Source organism: Syzygium oleosum, unplaced genomic scaffold (assembly GCF_021117445.2).
Source record: "Syzygium oleosum isolate NSW1041296 unplaced genomic scaffold, Sole_v2.1 Sole_v2.22, whole genome shotgun sequence".
In the NCBI taxonomy this organism is placed as follows: domain Eukaryota; kingdom Viridiplantae; phylum Streptophyta; class Magnoliopsida; order Myrtales; family Myrtaceae; genus Syzygium; species Syzygium oleosum.
The window spans coordinates 2,006,651-2,027,631 of record NW_026607506.1 but is presented as its reverse complement, the minus strand read 5'-3'; the positions used below and the strand labels follow the sequence as shown (position 1 = coordinate 2,027,631).

Genomic DNA, 20,981 nt, shown 5'->3' with positions numbered 1-20,981 from the left:
AGAAACCACATTACACATTGGATCAAAATTTAGAGATCATTTGTGTCATTATCCCTAAATACCAACATCTCAAACTTAGCATCTAAATTCATCGTTCATTAGTGATTTTACGTTATAAATAGAGGGGGTGCATCTGCGCAAAATGTGGAACATGGCTTTCAGTTCCGGAATTCTATCGTATGGGTTGACAGTCTTCGTAACTTCGATCGACCCCAATTGGATTTTAAACGGATTCCGTCGACTGAAGCGAGCAGGTACGGACTGAGGACCCCAGACTTTCTTCGTGTCTCCATGGGTGTTTTGTCTTTCGTGCTTTGAACACACGTGTTTAGGGTCATATCTGCGGCAAGGTTATTTCCCTCGTCCCGTTACTTTGCACGAGAACGTGATTCCCACGAAATTGTTGGCCTATGTAAGCCATCCTTTGACGCATTGAATCGGTTGAGCTGCATAGGAATCGAGCCGACGCGCGAAATCAGCTACGGAGCGCCCCGAGCTCAAGTCATTCGCCGCGTCGGATCGCCAACTTCACGCAGCATCATCCGATACCTCGCATCGTTCTGTAATGGCTCGAGCAGGAAACACATTGACCCGAGAAGACACTGAGGCGGTCGGTCACCTTCGGGAGTAGGCAAACATTCAGTGTTTCGAATGAATCAAATCGCGAGCATCTGTTGGAGTTTTCACTGAGAAAAGCCATTGAGAATTGAGTGCATGGCACGGATGCCCGGCGGTGGGGGCCTCCTGATGGTGCCTCCAGATCTCTTTCTTGCTGCTTTCACCTCCCCAACCCACGTGTGAACAGACACCAACTAAGCACTCAGCTTCTTTCCTCGTCTCCTTTGCGTCCCGTTGAAATACCCCGCATCGCTTATATCTTGATATGTAAGGCTTGTAATTTGCTGAAGCTTTTCCGGGTCGGGAATTTTAATATGACATCAAGATCGGAGAAAGATGTTCAGTTCTTGATGCTGCCGGTCTGTACTTCCCATGTGGTTGGTTAGCTCCTTGTTCGGTTCGCAAGTTTGCACGCGAGAGCGGTTGTTAAAGGTTATTCTGCTGCGAATCCAAACCCCATCCCCATTCACCAATCCGCTCAGTTTTTTCATCATTTCAGTGGCTGAAAGAAGCAGAGAGGTTCATGAACATGGGAACTGGAGGACAAAAACAGCTGAGTTTGGTGATGGAAAAAGGAAGCTTTGAAGAGAAGCCCTTTCAGAATCCTCTGTGCTCATTGCTTGGATTGGAATCAAAGTACACTCAAAAGGTCTTCAAGAACTGAACCGTGAGAGAGAGAGCTCGCTTTCACGTCAACATTGTGGCCAAAGAAAATTCTTACTCCCATTTGATTGCTCTGAGCTGGACATCCCACCACACCCAACTATGAAAGAGCCCTCTCAACCAGAAACGATCTAAGGCCTTGTTTTGCTTTCCCTAATTCTATCCACTCAACTCTGTGACGTTGTGGAAGGAGGAAACCTATTCGTCGCGACGACAATGGCCGAGACATTCCATTGTTTTGTACCCAAAAGGTGTCGTTGCAACCAAAATCACATTACATAGCAGTTGCTGTTTTTCACCCGCAAAGAAAGTGCACAGAAAGTCATTGCAGATTACAGCCCGGAATGGCAAAGCGGTCGGATTTCGCTCAGAAGCTGTTGGACGATCTCAGGCTGCGGAAAGAACGCCTGGCCACATCTCAGAGCTCGAGCCATTCGCATTACAAGACAGGAGGAGGCAAGTTTTTCAATTGTGTTTCTGCATTAAGTGATTAATAGCCCTCGAGTCAGTGAACATTCACATGCAATTTACTACTAGTAGTAAGAGGCAGTGCATCTTGAAATCAAGTCTTGCATTCTTGGCATGCTCGTTGTTCCAATGAATCGAACCCGCTTAACATGGAAAGCTGTGAAAAAGCTATATATCATCTTGCTTGATCTTTTGGAAACTGCTCTGCAGTAATAGGAGGGACCGGGATGAGACTATTCTGGTGGCTGCAAATGAGTAATCTCTTCATTCTCGCGCGTGCCTCATGGACTCCGAGGAGGAAGCACGAGAAATTCCAGTTCATCAGGCTTCTCAACTAGATTAGGCAACTAAGTCATCCAGAAGTTGAATTATATAACGAATCAACTAAACAAATTAGGTCTCTCAAGCGTTAGTAAAGCTAGGACAACATCGTTTCTTGACGTTCAATAGAGACGCATGGAAAGGAAAAGGTCGCTAAAGAAAGGGTCAAGAATTTTCGCGATCATTCGAGGGATATATCTTATCTTTTGCATCAAGACGATGGATATTCGACGCATTACATGCATATAGAAGACGTACGCCGTCTTTAATGTACGTTACGATGTTGGTCAGATCTTAGGCGTGCAAAAAGATTTCACTTTGTGTTCTTATATCGATATAATGTACTGCAGATGCATATGGCTACTCAAGGCAAACACACCGAGGATCAACACAAAATAGGACGGTAAGCTCCCATGAATAATAGAAGTAAATTGGCCAACGTAAAGCCCGTTAGACTAAATGTACAACATTTCGCAGGGCGCTCCAAGAAGTGCAAACACTCACAGTAGGTCTAGCGGAGGCCAGAAATCACTTTACAGCGGAGAAGCTTCAAACCAGATAGTTGCGTTCCGCAGAGGCCAGAGTTCGCAGCAAATAGGAGATCTGTCCATGGCTCTCGCTCTCGCCGTCGAAAACGGAGGAAATTTCCGAAGGATGGATTCGTCGGGCAATAGTTCGATGCTAACTTTCCTGCATCAGATTGGCCGGGGCTCTGTGGAACTCAACCAGATGGAAAGAACAAACAGCATGGATCGGCGCCATTCGTCGACCATCCAAGTCCCGAACCTCTCTCAATTCCACATCAAAGAGATATCGAAGGGCGCGCAGAAATTGAATCAGATCCTAAGAGCTTGGTCAAGCGGAGTAAACTTGGATAGGTATTCGATAGAAATCGGAAAAGAGCTGTTGAAAGGGGCCATGGATTTGGAGGAGTCGCTGAGGATGCTAGTGGACTTGGAGGATGCTTCAGAGTTCATGACTGAGCCGCAGAGGAAGAACCGCCTAGTTCTGCTCGACGATGATGATGACGGTGAAGGAGACGTAATAAAGAGTACTGAACAGAAGCAGCTTGTCCTGCCGCCAAAATTCTCCTTTGATGATCCGGCAAGACGGTCTCGCAGAAATCAACAAGTTAACGCCATTCAAAAGCCTGGATTGCCAGCTTTGACTTATCCTGCAGAAGCTACAAGTTTTCACTACAAAGTGCAAACTCAATCTCACGTCAAAACAGCTTCTCACAAGCGGACAACTAGCTTTGGCAACAATACACGAAACCTCACCCCGCTCCAGGAACAGTCGAACCTCTCCAATTCACCGCAAACAAAATCAGAAAAGGGAAGAATGTCCAATGTTATCGCTAAACTTATGGGGCTTGAAGAACTTCCAGTAAATCACGATTCGAGATATACCCGAGAGAAAGATAAGAGCTCCAATCAGACGTCAGACCGGAAGCTCCTAAAGAAGTCAACACAAGGGAGCACCGGGGATGTCGAACCAAAGATAAGAGACGCTCCCAATCTTCCCGTTTCATCCATCCGAACGGCGCAGCCAGGAAAGAGTCTATTGACTCAGGACATCACCAGTACAGTTCTGGGAGCGGAAAAGAGACTTGCCACTAACAGCGTTAGATCAGAGTTGGTCAGCTCGACTGAAAAACTGCCCTGGAAGGAAACTCAAAAGGTCAATAGTGAAACAAAGAAGGAGCGACCAAACACTGACCCGTTCAATCAAAACAGCGGAGACCAAAAGCGTAAGCAGGAAGCAGAGAGGAAAAAAGATGTCAAAACGATGAGAGAACAGAAAGGCGCAGAGATCCGAGAAAACAAGGGACAGACCCATAATGACGAGCTGTATCATATGGCCCCAAGAACTCCAAGAAAAAACGAATTTGGACCGACCCTGCAAGAAAAGCTGGGGTACAAGGAAAGGAAAGTACAAATGGAAAAGAGAAACGCTGACGTGTTGTTCCCAGTTCATCCGCAAATGCCTCAAAGAGATAATGGTTTTGAGCAATCTTTTGTGCTGCAGAGACCAGAGCCTCCTGAAGAAAAGCGAATGAGAGTAGAGATGAAGAGCCAGGAGGTGCAATCTAAAGGAAGTGAAATCATCCACAAGGCTTCACCAAAGCCTGTGCAAGAGGAAGTATTAAGCTTCCAAAAAAAGAATCCGCATCTGGACCAATCAAAACCTCAAAAGTTTGTTCCGGCAGATTCTATTTATGATGCGCAGGCCAACAACCTTCCAGACCAAAGTCGACCGCAAAAACGTGTCCCGAGAAGGGTAAAATCTGAATCAGGAAAAGGGAGGAATAATGCCGTGCCGGTGGTCGAGGAGAAACGCATTCTCGAACCAGCTCCAAGAGCAAGAAAGGCCACGGAACCACCGAAAAACAAGATGCCTCGGAAGCTGAATGAAATGAAGAAGAAAAGTGGAGCCCTACATAATAACTTGGCGAAGCCACTCCCACAAGCTTCCTATAGAGAAGGAGCAAAGCAGATAAGGCGTGCAAGACTGGATGGTTCTGCTGAAACTGAACAAGCGAAAACCGATAAGTCTGCTCACAGAGAGCACAATGTCAAGCCTTCGACAGCCGAAGCAAGCCTCCAGTGGCTGGCTAATGCACCGGAACACCAGAAAGAAGCTGAACAACTAGCACCTGCTTATGCTTGCGACGTGGATGAAACCCCAGAGCTCGAGGAAGCACGAAACTTCCCATATGACTTGGTAAGCCTATCTTGTCGCGACACCAAAAAAGCTATATGTTGACATTCAATATGAGGATATATAGTTACCAAATCTAATAGGCGTGTCAAAAGACTTTAGTTCCTCTATTTCCCACCACCATTTTTCACAAGCTAGTTTTCAAGGTAAGTATAGTTGCTTTCCCAAGAATTATGCGAATGTGTAACATAGAAGCTGATCGCCAATTTATTGGCCAATACTCACCTTTAATTTGTCTTGCAGAATCAAAATGTATCCTCTGTAATCCTAAATGATCCACACGTCAACTCGGGAGAGTTTGGCAGAGATGAAGAACTGATGTCTGCGACAATTATTTCAGAACCGGCGGATGGTGAGTTTGAAAAACATTCCTCTTTTCCATTCCTCGACATAGAGAGTAAAACCACAGAGGATTGACAAACTAAAGCCTTTGATAGAATAAAACTCCCCCATTCACGGGTAGTTGAAATTTAACTCAGTAAAATTACTTCAAGACAAGTCCCACTCCTGAGAACTGCCTCTCCCAAACTTTGTATTGCATTGCTGATAAAATGTAAGATCAGCAAGGTAACTATGAACGACCTTTGAGTTGCATATTGTACTCGCTCCCGGCATGACTCATTTTCGAGTATTTGTCCATGATGTTGATGCTATGGGATGACTCTGGCAATTAAACGGCCTTTCTGATCAAGCTAATCATCTTAATGTTGCAGGAACTGCAGGAGTGACAACTTATACACATCATCTTGACAAATCGGAAGACAGGGACATTTCGAAGTCCGGAATTCAAGAAAAAATGACGGAATGCGAAAAGCACCTCAAGCACATTCTGATGAAAAGTCATCTATTCCTAAACACGGCCGAGGCACTTTTCAATCTCGACAGCCCCGCGGCCTTCCTACACGTCAGCGACGAGAACTCACTCGGAGACGACGACAAGCTCATATTGGACTGTGGCTACGAGATAATGAAAAGGAAGGGGAGGAAGCAAGAGCTCGCCGTCCACCCCTTCATGAAAATCTCCATCGCTTTCGCGAGGGTGAGGACGATCGACGATCTCGTCCACCAGTTGAACCAAAACTTCAACCAGCTGAAACTGCATGGAAGGAATGGGAATCCCGAATGCGAACCGGAGTACTACCTCCCTAATATGCTCGAGATCGATGTCAATGTCGGCGATCCCGACACAAACTGCATGTGGGACTTCGGATGGAACGATGCCATGTTTGCCTTCCTGGAAAAGGACGACGTGGTGAGAGATGTGGAGAAGCAGGTGATCAATGGACTCATCGACGAGATGACGAGAGATCTTTTAAATCCCTGAGCCATTTTCGCCCGCCGGGCCACTCAAGAAGGTGATACGTGAGGTCGCCATTTCCCATCTTTTCGCAATCAGTTTCGCTACAGAACCCGCCGAAGAATGTCGTGGACCATCTCGATCCGACTTGGGTTTTGTTTTTTTGACTCGTGACGTCTTTAAAGAGCTGTCCCGCGTGCTGGCCTTTCTTTTTGGCCGATTACCATTTGAATTTCTCTAGTGTTCATTACCCTCGTCGAAATCGTCCCGTGTATCGAAACTTTTCGTGATCTTTTCGTGATTCAAACGGCTTGTACAGTTCTCTGATGCGTGAAGAAGAGTCGTACAAATCAATAGCCGCGGATGATTTCCATGAATGTCGCGTCGGTTCTTACCTAGGAACCACTAAACTTGGTAAAGGGCAAGAATTAGCTGCCGCTCACCAGGTTCCGCCCCGTTTTATCGGCGCAGGATCATATGTGCCCGTTTCACGGCCATTCCAGGGGCCCTCTTCATTTCGATTGAAAAATGCGAAACTTGACTCGAACGCACTCGTGCATTCGATTCGAAATCCCTAATTCCGATTTCAAATGCTCCACGAGTCTAAAATTTGAAATAGAATGTCCCACAAGCTAGCTTCAACCTCTCTCAATTTTCTTCACTTAGATAAATCCTAAAATTGGAAACCCTAAACTGACTCAATCCGTACGGTTCTCAGTGCATCCCTCCTGCCACAACTCGCATTGGTTTTCCTCTTCAAATGCAGAAAGCCCAGTGAGAATCCCTTCTTTTCCTCTGTTGATGATTAACCTGTTATAGATATCGACTCAAACACACGTGACTCGCTCGTGCATGTGGACCAACAAGCCCTCGAATGGGCACGTGACTTGCACATGTTCGCCGTTCCGTCAAATATTTGGCCGCCGATGAGCGAAGGGTGTAAATTGATGCATAGTTGTTAAGTCCGGGGGGTTATTTGAGACAAAAGTCCATTACAAAGGGTTACCTTGTGAAAGCGGTTACTGGTTTAGGGGGGCGTTTCGGAATTTTCCCGAACTATATCTTTTCCGTGCCGAGCATCGCGTTTTTTTTTATCCCGGTAAATTTCGGTTTTAAGTGTCGACCGGTGTAAAATAATTATTGGTAAGAAATTGATTGGTGATTGTTTTCAAAGTAATCTGTTGGTAACTTACCGACACTTTTATAAAACTACCGATATCTTTTTTTGATTATTTGTAAATTACCAATTTTTGTACTAACGTACCAACTTTTATTTGCATTATTTATTCTCGATTCGAATTTATTTACTAGGCTGTGAAACTTCTAACCTAAACTAGAGAAGCATATCGTAATGAGAATTGGTGACCTAAAATTAGTTGGTAATTAAATAGTAAAAAGAGTTGGCAAATCGTTCAGATAAAGTTTAGTATATTCACTAAAGAGTTGATAAATTAAAATGTTTGTAAGGAAGATAAATAAAAATTGGTAAAAGATAAGATAAGTTGGTAATTGGCAAAATGTTAAAAAAAGTTTGGTACTTGCATAAGAGTGTCAATAAATTACTAACAAATCATCGGGAAATAAGGTGGCCAATAATTTTTTTTCTAGGAAAATGACACAAAAGTTTCCTCAACTTTGACTCAATGTGTATTATCCTTGAACTTTTAATTTATTTAATGTGGTTCATGAACTTTAGCCAATGTGTAATATTATCTCTAAATTTTTAATATGTGGTTCTTGAACTTTTGATTCATGATCAATTTAATCCCTAAATTACATAAAAATGTTCAATGTTGTCCTTCTATTAATTCAAGTTAACAGAATTTGCTTATTTGACTTCCAATTCGATACGTTTGAATAGTGAAAAAAAACGTTATACGTGCATTCTCCACGTGATATTCAATTCAATTAGAATGAATATCTTACGTGGATAATCCACATATAACGTTATTTTTTGGTCCACCATTCAAACTTATCGGATTGGAAGTCAAATCAGTTAATTATGTTAACTTTGATTAATATAAAGATAACATTGAATATTTTCATATAATCAAGAGATTGGATTGAGCATTTACCAATAGAGATCATGGATTATATTGAACAAATTAAAAGTTTAAGGACGACATTGCACATTTGGGCTAAAATATATGGACCACATTGAACAGATTAAAAGTTCAAGAACAACATTGCACAATATGCCAAAGTTGAGGGACCATTTCTGTAATAATCGCTTTTTTATCATTATTTTTTGACATTTATTAGCTTTTTCAGAAATCTACAATCCATTCTTTTAATACCAGAATAATAGAATCGTCCCAACGTGCGCTAAAAACATATCTTCCTTGAAGAAATTGATTAGGACAGGAACATAGCTTGCAAAAATGAAGATTCTTATGTTCCTTAAAGATAGCTCTAAATGACTTTGTTTGTTTTGTGAAAAATAAATAATTTGAAAAATATTTTCATAAAAAATAATCGCTTATATAGCTTGGAATAATTAGTCAATAGCAAATATTCTCATTATCAATAATAATTTATGTTTAAACATCTCCGTGGACGATGAAAATATCTTTTGTTCAATGGAAAATATTTTTATTATTGATAATAATTTATGTCTAAATATCTCCATGGACAATGAAAATACTTGCCATTCATTCATTTTTGTAAGAAATACAAGCGGTTCTTTTTAGGAAAATATTTTCCAAATCATTCATTTGCCGTGAAATAAATGGAGCCTTAATTTGACCGTCTTCTCCACGAAGGTTCACGTTCTCGATTACGAATGTACATCACCAGGTCCGTGCCGGCGAGCCTCGAGCTTAAATTTCAAAAAGCTTGCTTACCCTCCATATATTTGCTAGGGGCATAAATTGAGTCCCAAGTTATCCCTTTCTTACTTGAAAGTCGGTCCACCTTTTGTTCTTTTGTACCCTTTTCTCACCTTTAGATCAAAACAAGATGTTCCTTCGATTTTTCATTACACGAGAAGCTCTTTCTGATCTCTTACCGTGGGCTCTCCCACGTGAAATGCTGCAACTTTTCTTAATTCCTTACTTTATCCTGAAAATGCGTCGAGAGGGAATGTTCAGTTCCTTAGCAGGGAAGGCAAAATCCATTGGAGGACATCGAATCTTTATGAGGGTTTGGTGGTTCCCCTTTTTGGCTACGATCCCGTGCTAAACTTAATTAAATGAAACTTGTGGGTATCTTTATGCTCGATCCGCCCTTACTTTTGAATTATTGGTAAGAATGTTCCGATCATCGCCGGGCTCAACTGATCCCTCAAAGGTCTTGACACGTCATGTGCTAAATATCTCGCGCTGCTGTCCTCTTTTGATGACTGGCTACTATGATTTTGGGCGATTGAGCCGAGTCACTTTGACCTGATGAATTGAGAGAATTTGCATATCCACGATTAAGTGTGCAAATCTGTATTCCATCTGACACTTTTTTTTTCCGGTAACTCTAAATTAGGAATGAAATTGAGGGAATGGAAGAGAAAGGAAAATGGAGAGAGAAAAAAAGCGATTGAAATTGCAATTTCCTTCGTCTTGTTTGGGTGTGGAGATGAGATAGAGAGAAATGAAGTGACTAATTAACAAGAGCTCCTTCCACATCATTAAAAAACTATTCTACATACTCGACTCGGTTCGGGTCAAAACAAGCACACACCCCATATAATTCGGTTCGAGTCGAGTATCATGGAAACCCGATCGGACCGAAACATCGATACCCCTTATACAAAAATTGGGTCAAATATCAGCCTGTAGTTTGACAAAGGAGACAGATCTCCAAGTAGGCAAGTACCAAACGATGATGATTTGTAACGTTAAGGTCCTTCTAAGAGAAGTAAATGATGATGAGCCTTGTCGTCCGCTCATTCATACATCTCCCTCCTCTGCTCCCCATTACGATTTGAAAAAAATGCAATCTGGATGGCGCTTTCATGCACGTGCCACCATGCAATCATTGGCCCAAGATTACGTAGCGCGACGAGGATTCAACGCAACGGTCGAAACGGGGGGCGTTCCCGTCACTTCAAACGGCACTGCAGAAACGACACGGCGTTTAGATCCCCCCACACCCCACCCACTCCTCTGCATCTCGTCATCAGCGTCTCCCACGAAGTGCTGGCATAGCATAGAAGTGCTGCTGCTACGGCTCTTTTATCTGAAACGTGGTGCTGGGACACGGAAAGTTTCCAGCTTCAAGGCACTCTCGAACGCCCTTTTCCACACTCAAGCTCGCGCTTTTTTGCTTTTCTTTCTTTCGTTTTGTTTTCTCCGTTCTTTCTTCTTTTTTTCCTGAAACTTTTGTACATCGAAAGCTTCACCTTTCGTGTTTATATTCTCTTCCTCCTCTTTGCTTCTCTGCCCACGCGTCGTGTTGTGTGTGTGTTCTTGGGCATTGGCAAAGAAACTCGGAGAATGAAGCTCCTTTCGATCATGGCGATTCCGCCCTTCACCACCCTCCTGTTCCTCATCGTCCTCTTGCAGGCGTCTTGCTTCGCGGGTAAGTTTTTCTGATCCCAATTCAATCACGCAACGCGCGGTAATCGTGTGGAGTTTTCTTGTTTTGAGTTGCGCGAAAGTTCCAACCCGGTTTTTGCAGGATCATAGTATTTGCTGGAGTTCCTGCTCTTTTAGACAAGATTTTGGAGATGCTGCAAACCGCTTTTTTCTTCTTTTATTCTGTTAACAGGTGCCCAGGCACATGAAAAATGTCAAGATAAAGCCTGCATTGGATATGAAAATTTATTTAGTATGGTCAAGGAGTGCTCGCCGCCCTCGTCGGCATGATCCTTTTTTTTTAACATTGAGTCGTCAAGTCATGCTGGGTATGTGAAGACTGGTCCAGAAAATCAATATACCGAGCGATGGAGCACCTTGCGCGCTCAATTAGAGTCTGTCCCGTCATTTAGTCTGTGTACGATGGAGTATTATTGTGAGTTTTCACATTCTATCTTAGCTTTCCTTAGGGAATAACATGTGCAGTGAAGAACAATTAGTCAAGAAGTCAGTGTGCAATTGAGAAGCTAAAAGGATCAGAATCCCAAAAATTTTGAGTGATTGTGTCTAATCCATGATTAGCTAACACGATATTTGCACGCAGATTCGCAGTCATTCATTGGAGTCAACTATGGCCAGGTCGCGGATAACCTACCGCCGCCGTCGGCCACCGCGAAGCTACTTCAATCAACGTCGATCGAGAAGGTCCGGTTATATGGATCGGACCCCGCCATAATCAGCGCTCTAGCAAACACGGGTATTGGAATTGTCATCGGCGCGGCGAATGGCGACATTCCTGCTCTGGCAAATGATCCTAACTTCGCAAAGAATTGGGTGAACACAAACGTGGTTCCCTTCTATCCCTCGAGTAAAATCATCCTCATCACCGTGGGCAATGAGGTAATGACCTCCGGAGACCATAATTTGATGACTCAGCTGTTGCCGGCGATGCAGAACATGCAGAATGCGCTTAATGCCATGTCCCTGGGAGGGAAAATCAAGGTGTCCTCGGTGCATTCCATGGCTGTGCTTAAGTCCTCTGAGCCGCCGTCTTCTGGAAGTTTTGACCCCAGCTTCGGTGATTTGATGAAGGGAATCTTGGGGTTTAACGATGCAACCGGTTCACCATTTGCTATCAATCCATATCCCTATTTCGCGTACAGGAGTGATCCTAGGCCTGAGACATTGGCTTTCTGCTTGTTCCAACCCAATGCTGGGAGGCTCGATACCAACACCAACATCAAGTACACCAATATGTTTGATGCTCAGGTGAGTCAGCAACTCATGCAACCTTCTTATTTATAGTTGTTTGCTTTTCAATTTGCCGCGATAAGGCCTAGTTCAGTTGCTAATTTGAATTGCAGCTGAAGGATGCTTGCACTCTACTTGTACTAGAATGGCTATGTTTCCCCAATTGAGTGGACTATGTTGGTGAAAAGTTCCCGATAACAAGAAGTTTGTCTTAAGTTGATGACAGATGAATACTTTGAAATCAGTAGAGTTTAGGCAAGTCGATTTTGGTATCTTAGTAGTTGGCAACGGTTTTTCTATTAACCTACTCAAATTTCATCAAAGCCATAGTCCATTGAGTCTCAGCACTTCCTTAACGAAACAAGAAAAAAGAATGCCTCATCCAACTATGCAAAGATGCAGACTTGATTCCCCGAATGAATGCGCAACGACTTATGACTTGTTTTTACATGAGTATGTGATCTTAGAACAAAGATATCTGTAACGAGAAGTAGATTAATTCTCACAATCTCCATGATTTTGTGGTAAGGACAAAAGTTAAATCTTTTAGACTCTGAAGCAATAAAATGTTTATCTCAGTACAACGAGTCATTTATTACACTTGAAAGATCAAACCAGATACAGGCAACTATGGCCTGTTGATCCTTTTCACTGGATCCCAAGTTATATTCCCCTATTCTCTTTCAATCTTAATTTTTAGCAATAGCTGCAGAACAGGGGCGGCTGACTGACAGAAAACACTATGTTTGCAGGTGGATGCTGTTCGCTCTGCATTAAACTCGTTTGGGTTTAAAAATGTGGAGATTGTAGTGGCTGAGACCGGTTGGCCATACAAGGGAGACAGCAACGAGGTTGGCCCTAGCATCGAGAACGCGAAGGCCTATAACGGTAATCTGATAGCTCACCTCCGCTCAATGGTTGGAACTCCCTTGATGCCTGGAAAATCAGTAGACACTTATCTGTTTGCCCTGTACGATGAGGATTTGAAACCTGGACCCGCTTCTGAGCGTGCATTTGGTCTTTTTAAGACGGATCTTTCCATGAACTATGACGTCGGCCTCTCCAAGAGTAGCCAGGTGAGAATCAAATTGTCCATCTTTGCCGCTATAGTCTCCAAGGTTTCCCTTGATACTGACTAGTGACTAATATTAGCGACTTTGTCAATGCTGCTTGTTCCTGATCATCGACTTTGGGTGGTTAACTAACATACTATCTCTTGATGAAGGCTCCCGCAGCGCCGAAGACACCCGTCGCGCCATCGCCAAAGACACCTGTTGCCCCAACGCCAAAGCCCGATAATGCAACTTGGTGCATACCCAAGGATGGGGTGTCGGATGCCCAGTTGCAGGCGAACTTGGATTACGCCTGTGGGCAAGGAATTAATTGCCAGCCGATCCAACCTGGTGGGGCTTGCTACGTGCCTAACACCGTGGCATCACATGCTGCATATGCCATGAATCTTTTCTACCAGAACTCTGACCGCAGTCCTTTGAACTGCGACTTCTCGCAGACTGCCACAGTCTCATCCAACAACCCAAGTGAGTACCGTTACTTCTAGACAGTTTCTGTTCATTTGCCTTCCAACTAAAATGAGTCTTTCCCATTGGCATTAAAATCCACAGGCCCATCATGGGTCCTATCAATGATACGACCCGAACAGATACTCTTTTCCTTTCTGTTCTCTGTAATCCTCTGTACTTGAAGATCCCATGAAGAAGCAGCAGCATATTCCTCCTAGCTGTATATGACTATGTAAGGTGTTTGATGTTGCTGGCAGATGTTCACTCATTTCTCCTTCTAGTCCATTACATAGTAATGAAACGGAGGATTTCATTTGCCTTCACCCGCTTTCAAATCGTTGGCAAATCTGACTTACACAATCGATCCCTTTGTTTTCTAGGTTACGGTGGCTGTGTCTACCCAAGTGGAGCGAGCTGAAGGCGGAGGATCGTTATTCTTTCAAGTAAACCGAGAAGTTGTGAAGTGTGGCAAATGCTTTAGGTACTTATATTGGTGTTGTACTTTACTGCCGTTGCAAAATCGACAGAAATTCAATCCTACATGGTGTAGGATTGTAGCAATTACTCAAACTTGATGGCTTCCATGTATAGGAATTCTATTGCGCCAATCAAGTGGTTTGTCAAAGTGAATTTATATTTAACTGCGGACGTTCATTTCATAGTCACGGATCGGCTCGTGAGCTTACGGCCGAAACACTCGCTGATCTCCAAAACACCAGTCTTAAATATTTATCTGAGAACTTGTACTCTGTAACTATATAAGGTTAGCATATGATCTCGAATTAAGTGGCATGCCCTATATCAGCAAACTTTGGACTTCCATCAAAGAGATATTAAAGCCGCGATGCGAACAATTGATATGCCGAAGGAAGGTGATTCACTACGACATTTCGATGCAATTGTAACTCAGATGATCGCGCATCGCACTAGATTTCTTTGGCCCTACGGTGGCAGCAATCTCATGTTCCCCCAATACAAGCTATGATTCACCAGTTCGGAGGTGATTCTGACGGATGATGAGATTTAGCTTCTAAATTCAGCTGCGGTTTCCGGGCACTGTATGGGCACTGTATGAACTTGAAAAACAGGAAAAAAACATAAGAGAAGAAGCTACCATTGAATGGTTAGAGGAGCACCTAGATGTGTTGTAATAATCCACTGGAGCTTTGTCCTCTATCCTGCCTAGGGGTGAGCATGGTTTCGGGTTTTACCTTAGAACACGAGAACCGATCAATGGAAACCTGCGTTGTTTCATGACATTAAATGATGAATGTATGTTCTGGAACTATTAGTCTGAGTTTTCATTTTATGACTTGTTAATATTTCATATTTTTCGTGTGTCTAAATATAAGTTGTGGTTGGTCGATCATAACAGTAAGTGATGGTTATTAAAGGTGATGATTCACAGCAATTGTTCAATTAATAATACAAGTGGAACCTGAGTAGACTCTGGAACCGATCCTCAAACCTGTGATAGGATAGGTTCCAAGTTCCAAAAAATGAAAAACCTATTATCATGGGTGGAACCTATACAGAACATGAAACTGCTCACCTCTAGTATCAATTCACGTAATGATTTCTTATTTTAATTATATTTATTTAAAACGTAATACCAGGAAAATTATTCTTTTGTATTATCTTTGATGAATGACAAGCTTGTTCAGTATTATTATGTTCATTTTTGTTTTGTTTAACTAAAAATGCAATAAAAAAAAACATTGAATGCTTGGATCACTTGTGATATGGTAGGTTCAGGATTCAGTTTGAGTTTTAGGTTGACGGGCGGGTTTTAGGTTCGAAAAATGAGAGCACCTGGGGGTGTCAAAGCATGGCCGTGGCAGGCGGGCCTACCTACTAAAATTTCGGGTATTTTGGGGTCAGGCCTTAGTATGCTTGGGGTAGAGTTTTTAGGTGTTGGTATTGTCAAGTCAGGGTAGGGTCGGGCCCAGCCCGCGCTGGCTTTTTGACACCATTAGAGCCAGAAGTAACATGAATAGATTTTCTAGAGTCCAGGCCCGCGCTGATTTTTAAATTATTTTCCCATTGACTTTTTGACTTGATAGAATGTTGTTCTCTTCCTCTGTTCCGTCCAACTACTGCTTACCCATCATTAAACCGAAGGAGGGAGAGATTCACATGGAATTGGAGGTTGGATTCGCTGGAACAAAGCTCGGCATCCTTAGAACCCGATTACCATGTCGAGACCCCACCCCCCATGCTCGCTTGCTCCACCCTTCTTTCCACTCCCCGAACCTCAGCTCCGCTTCGCATGGCCGCCACTTCGGGAAGCGGAACCCGGCTCCAATCGCGCCAATCCTTTCGACGATTCCACTAGCCGACGAGGAGGAACTCGAGAGCGGGGAAACGACGATCGGACGAAGAACATAGAAACCCTAGCCGGCAAGAACCTTTGGGAAGTTTGGGGACGACGCTCGAGAGCTTGGTTGACTCCCTCACAAGTCACACCACCACCGGGCTGCTTATATGCGAAGCGCAACACGCAAGCAATCGCGACTATTGCTATTCCATGGAAAGGGAACAACAAAAGGCGGGAGCTTTCTCCTTCTTCACTTGCGCTCTCTTGCAGAAGTCGTCTTCAATGGAGAAATTCGCCAGAGAGAGAAGGAGAAGGAGAAGAAGAAGGAGGAGGCGTAGATGGAAGTCTAGATGATTCCAAGCTCATGAGAGAGAAACATTGCTTTCATGGGAAATTTTTTATTTTTATTTTTATTTTATTGATTTATTCCTAAATGATCCAACTCCCAATCCACGAAACCCGACCCGATGAAACCCGACCCGACCCGACCCTTCTCTTGGTTTATATGCTAAAAAGGGTCTCGGATTGGGACGGGGCGGGGCGGGGCGGGTCGGGTCGGGCGTGACCCTACAGGTTTCGGGGCAGGTCGAGCCCGACCCGACTTGACCCATTGACGCCCCTAGGAACCTATACACGAGGGTAGGTTCTAGGTTCCACGTGAACCCTGTAAAAAATCTGAAATCGCTCCCTCCTAATCCTGTCATTGGAGGAACATTGCGTTTTTAGTATGTTCATAACCAATAACAACAAATTTCAATGTCATTTCGCTAAGCGGGGTCGACCAAGTGGTAGGAAGGTATAAGAGATTTCTTGTTGAGAAACTTTAGTATTATTTTATCTTTTTCTTTCTTTACTTTTATTTTATTTTTTCTGTATTTCTAACCATATTTATTTTGTTTTACACTTCCGAACGAATTTAAAAGCAACGCAGGAGGGACAGTAAGTCAGCATTAAATAGAAATTTATTGGTCACGTCGGCATTTTTATTCACTGTTTTTTAACAGAAAGACTATTTTGGCAGAAAAAAATACAATACTAAATTGAACAAAGGGATAATGACACAAACAGTTCCCGAACTTTGGCTCAATGTGTAATTGTCCTTAAACTTTTAATTTATTCAATGTAGTTCCTAAACTTTAGCCTAATGTTTAATGTAGTCCTTGAACTTTTAATTTATTCAATATGGTCCATGATGTTCAATTTAATCCGTGAACTATATAAAAATATTCAATATAGTTTTTCTAATAATTCAAGTTCAGGGATTACATTAAATATTTCTATATAATTTAGGGACTATATTGAATATGTATAGAAAGTTCAGGAATCATATCGATCAAATTAAAAGTTTAGAGATTATATTTCACGTTAGACCAAAATTTCGGGTCAAAATTCAGAGACTCCATCGTTATCCCTTTTATCTATGATTTTTGGGCCTAGGGAAGCCCATTTTGATGTGATTGGTCGGAACTGAGATTGACAGTTATAAGGGACCCCCGCACATCCCTAACCAACTAAACTGCCGACGAATTCCATGAACTCGAAACAAATCTGAGTTCGAGCACGAAGAAACGCAAAGCGATGGCGACGAGAGAGAGAGGGATAGAGATCGCGAGTTGCTGATTCCCGTGTCGGCCCTCCCCGACAATGGCGGCTCCAAGTCCTCGTCTCCGTCGTCCTCGCTGGCTGTCGTGGCGCCCTCCCATCATCACTCCGGCCGAGAGGTCCCTCTCTCCTCCCTCCCTCTCCCTCTCCCTCTCACATCACCACCACCACCACCACCGCCGCCGCACACCACCACCAGCATCATCATCATCGCTCTGTTCTATCTGTTTAGATCGCTCGCGTGTGGATGGTTTCTTCGATCCGTTTGCTCTAGTTTTAAGCTGCGTTTGCCGATTGGTTCGGTGGAGAAAATGCGTGGTTTGTTGGTTCCTTGATTCGGTTTAGCTGATCTCTCTTTCGGGCGCCGGCGATCTTCGGATAAACCCTGATCGCAATTTTTATCCGGATTAGGAAGGCTTATAATTTGCTGTCATTATGGAGATTGAGCGCTAGGAAAACAAATGAATTGATAAGAGCTGGCCTTGTCATATGGAGTTCCGGCTGAGGTATTCGCCGAAGTGGTAGAAAGAAAAAGTTGTCAGCTGAAAAATGAAGGCAGATAATTAGACGGAAGACCGATGATCGTAAAAATCCACAGCTAAAGTTGGGGTTGCTAAGGATATGCTGTGGCAATACTGATTGTCTGTACATGAAACTTGGCCAAACAGAAACTGATTACCTCCTGCTCAGCTCCTTGGAAAAATCTGGTTAAATTTGAGATAATCTGAGGTTTTCTGACATTTTCCTCCTGCACAGAGGTGGGATATCCGTGACTGCGATGACCGAGTACATCTATGAGATGAAAACTATGACTAGAATGAATCGTTAGACATCGTAGCATTCGTCCATCTTATGTGGTTTGGTCTCCATAAGTGGATAGTAACTGTGTTTCTTCTTTTCCATAGGCAATTTCCAAAGTTGTCCAGAGCTGGGCTTCCAAAAAGTTTATGACGGGATGGTATGCCATCTTCCTTCTTTTTCTCCCAATGATATATTGGGAAATTCTCATCTTCATCCTATTAGATTTGTCAAATCATTTTGTCAAGTTACCACTACCTTTTGAAGGTTCATTGTTGCTGTATACAATTTTTTGAGTCTCTAGCACGATTATTTGACTAATTTTTACCGAAGTGAGAAAGTTTGTCATTGTTTGCAGTGTCATTCTTCTTCCGATGGCCATTACATTTTATGTCACGTGGGGTTTCGTTCATTTCGTGGATGGGTTCTTCTCTCCAATCTATAACCATCTAGGGATTAACATCTTTGGTGAGTATTGTTTGAGTATTTGTCACTGCAATTGCTCTTAAGGTTTTATGCAATTTGTTAGCAGCTGCAGCAAATACGGTTCAATTCTCAAGCGTGAATGTAAAACTGGTGTCATCCTAAATTGCATTTGACCCCTCATAATGCTCCTTACGGCGCATAATGAGGAAACTACTGTATAGTGCTCTTTCTGGGAGATTCTTATATTTCTATACAGTAATATGTCATGCTTGTCGAATGAGTACAGATTGTTACCCTGACAATGGTGAGAGGAGTCTACTTTTGACATTTTTTGCATCTAGTAACTTTTTCGCATAGGCAACATCCTGCATGTAAAGTGCTTGAAAGGCAAATAGGTCCAATCAATAAGCATTATAGATAGGTCTGATGTGTTTCATCTGTTTGATACAAAATAATACTCGTCTTTTGTCCCTTAATTGTGTATGAGAACTCACGAAACTTTCCACTAGAGGTGAATCTGCTGGCTCTGACTGTCTGAAAGCAAATTGGGTTTATGGTTTCCTTTCTACTGGATCTTGCATTTGTATGTCCTAAATTACCCTTTCCTGAATAAGGGCATTCTGTTTAGCTGAAACTTATGAATCATTATAAGTGACAAACACAAAAGTGGTTCATGTACTAGGCCTACTAGTGCATGTCTCAAGGCAACATACTGTCGCCTTATGCTCAGTAAACCATATTTTGTCTGACCTGAATTCAACAGACTGATTTTGAATGCGTTAATAATTCCACCTCCTTTATGGGACTATCTGGTCATCTGCAGGTCTTGGATTTGTCACCTCCATCACTTTCATTTTCTTGGTTGGGATTTTCATGTCTTCATGGTTAGGAACCTCTGTCCTCACCCTTGGTGAATGGTTCATTAAGAAAATGCCGCTCGTGAGCTATATTTATTCTGCGTCAAAGCAAATTAGTGCAGCAATATCACCAGGTATATCTCCGGATACATTGTGCCGACTTAGCTACTGATTTCTAATAAGTGTTTCCTTGCATCTTCTTACAGATCAAAGCACCAACGCATTCAAAGAAGTGGCTATAATAAGGCATCCACGTATTGGCGAATATGCATTTGGTTTTATTACGTCTTCCGTTATTCTCCAAAGAAACGTCGGTGAAGAAGAATTGACCTGTGTTTATGTGCCTTCTAACCACCTCTACATGGGGGACATCTTTCTGATAAGTTCAAATGATATCATAAGGCCTAACTTATCTGTTCGGGAAGGGATCGGTATGGTCTTCAAATTCAAAGCTGGTGTTCTTTATTAATCAATATCTAGAATGGTCGTTTGGGTTATAATCTTCTTGCGCGCGTGATGCAGAAATTGTCATCTCTGGAGGCATGTCGATACCTCAGATATTGACGACGGTGGATGCACAGGTCACTCCGGCAGCAAGAATCGGCAATTTGGCGGCATTGAAAGTATGAAGCAGGTTTCTATCTATAGCGTCGATTTGGCCAGAATAAGCACTGCACTGGTTCTCGTTTGGGTCGCCTTATTGTAAATATGCATCCATTTCCCATTTCCTGGCCGGATGAATTTAACAAACTTCTGCAGAGACTACGATTCAGCTTTAACTGGCAACAACCTTACCACAGGGTAGATCTTTAGGTTCTAGCTGTCAGTTTGTGATGATGACTGACCGGGCGAGAACAAGAATCCTGCAAGTGAAGAAAACTAACTGGCTAAGACCATTTTTACTCGAATAGCAGCACATTGTGCTTGTTGCCTATTGTAAAAAGTTCGTTTTGTCCTGAAAAGTGATGACTGCTCTGAACCTTCTTTAACAAAGCTCCGGCGGAAAAAACAACAACAACATGGTAATCAGGATTAATAATGCATTTGGTTGCAAAAAGTTGGCAATGAGTTCGACCTGCGATGGCGACACCTTTTGGCGATATACCCTTAAAAACAGGAATAAAGCTCGGTTTCCTTTCTATCTTTCTTTATCTCTTCCTCTTTTCTCTTTCCGGATTCCGTGGGAGATAAGACTTGTCGACATTCATCTCCCGCAGACTAAATGGTTAATATACAGCCACGGAGATAAAAAGTTTGCAGATCCTTGTTTTGAATCTTTTCTGTATACTAATGCTGCAGCCGTCCTGTTCACAAACTGTAATTATGACAATGAAGAAGGTGCCAAGAACAGAGGTCCAGAATTTCAATCGCACGCATATATTGAGTAAATATATCTGCAGATGAACGCATCGTAAAATAAAATCACAAGAAGTAAAAACAATAAAAGCAAAACAAGTACGGACGTAATTGTTAGAGTTCATGGCTTTCTGGCCATTTAAGGTCACAATAGGCGTGATTGATCTTTCCTATCTAAAGACTAAAGACTATACCGTTCCGTAATGTCGATTGCATACCATGTTATTTCTATTGTGGGTGAAGATTATAGGAGACTAA

At 42.8% G+C, this 20,981-nt stretch overlaps 3 protein-coding genes across 5 annotated transcripts; all 3 read left to right on the top strand.

The window, feature by feature from the left end:
• The first annotated feature begins 893 nt into the window (after nt 1–893).
• LOC115669859 (uncharacterized) lies at nt 894–6,361 on the top strand. 2 transcript variants are annotated; one of them, XM_056321203.1, is made up of 5 exons: nt 894–1,737; nt 2,421–2,473; nt 2,548–4,794; nt 5,035–5,143; nt 5,514–6,361. In XM_056321203.1, exons 1-5 carry the CDS (start codon nt 1,626–1,628, stop codon nt 6,113–6,115), a joined length of 3,123 nt encoding a protein of 1,040 aa, XP_056177178.1. In that variant the 5' UTR covers nt 894–1,625; the 3' UTR covers nt 6,116–6,361. The 2 variants fall into 2 exon arrangements, with proteins under 2 accessions (XP_056177178.1, XP_030446857.2); XM_030590997.2 differs by having other exon boundaries at nt 896–1,737; nt 5,505–6,361.
• A 3,881-nt stretch (nt 6,362–10,242) lies between these two features.
• On the top strand, nt 10,243–14,008 carry LOC115669860 (glucan endo-1,3-beta-glucosidase 7-like). 2 transcript variants are annotated; one of them, XR_004004452.2, is made up of 6 exons: nt 10,243–10,600; nt 11,201–11,865; nt 12,600–12,923; nt 13,073–13,385; nt 13,470–13,599; nt 13,748–14,008. XR_004004452.2 is itself a non-coding variant. In XM_030591002.2 (5 exons), exons 1-5 carry the CDS (start codon nt 10,516–10,518, stop codon nt 13,783–13,785), a joined length of 1,425 nt encoding a protein of 474 aa, XP_030446862.2. In that variant the 5' UTR covers nt 10,243–10,515; the 3' UTR covers nt 13,786–14,008. The 2 variants fall into 2 exon arrangements, 1 of the variants encoding a protein (XP_030446862.2); XM_030591002.2 differs by lacking the exon at nt 13,470–13,599.
• Nucleotides 14,009–17,210: 3,202 nt separating this feature from the next.
• LOC115669625 (protein LIKE COV 3-like) lies at nt 17,211–20,329 on the top strand. Its single transcript, XM_030590790.2, has 6 exons — nt 17,211–17,405; nt 18,192–18,244; nt 18,443–18,552; nt 19,334–19,501; nt 19,574–19,798; nt 19,890–20,329. Exons 2-6 carry the CDS (start codon nt 18,234–18,236, stop codon nt 19,994–19,996), a joined length of 621 nt encoding a protein of 206 aa, XP_030446650.2. The 5' UTR covers nt 17,211–17,405; nt 18,192–18,233; the 3' UTR covers nt 19,997–20,329.
• Nucleotides 20,330–20,981: the final 652 nt, after the last annotated feature.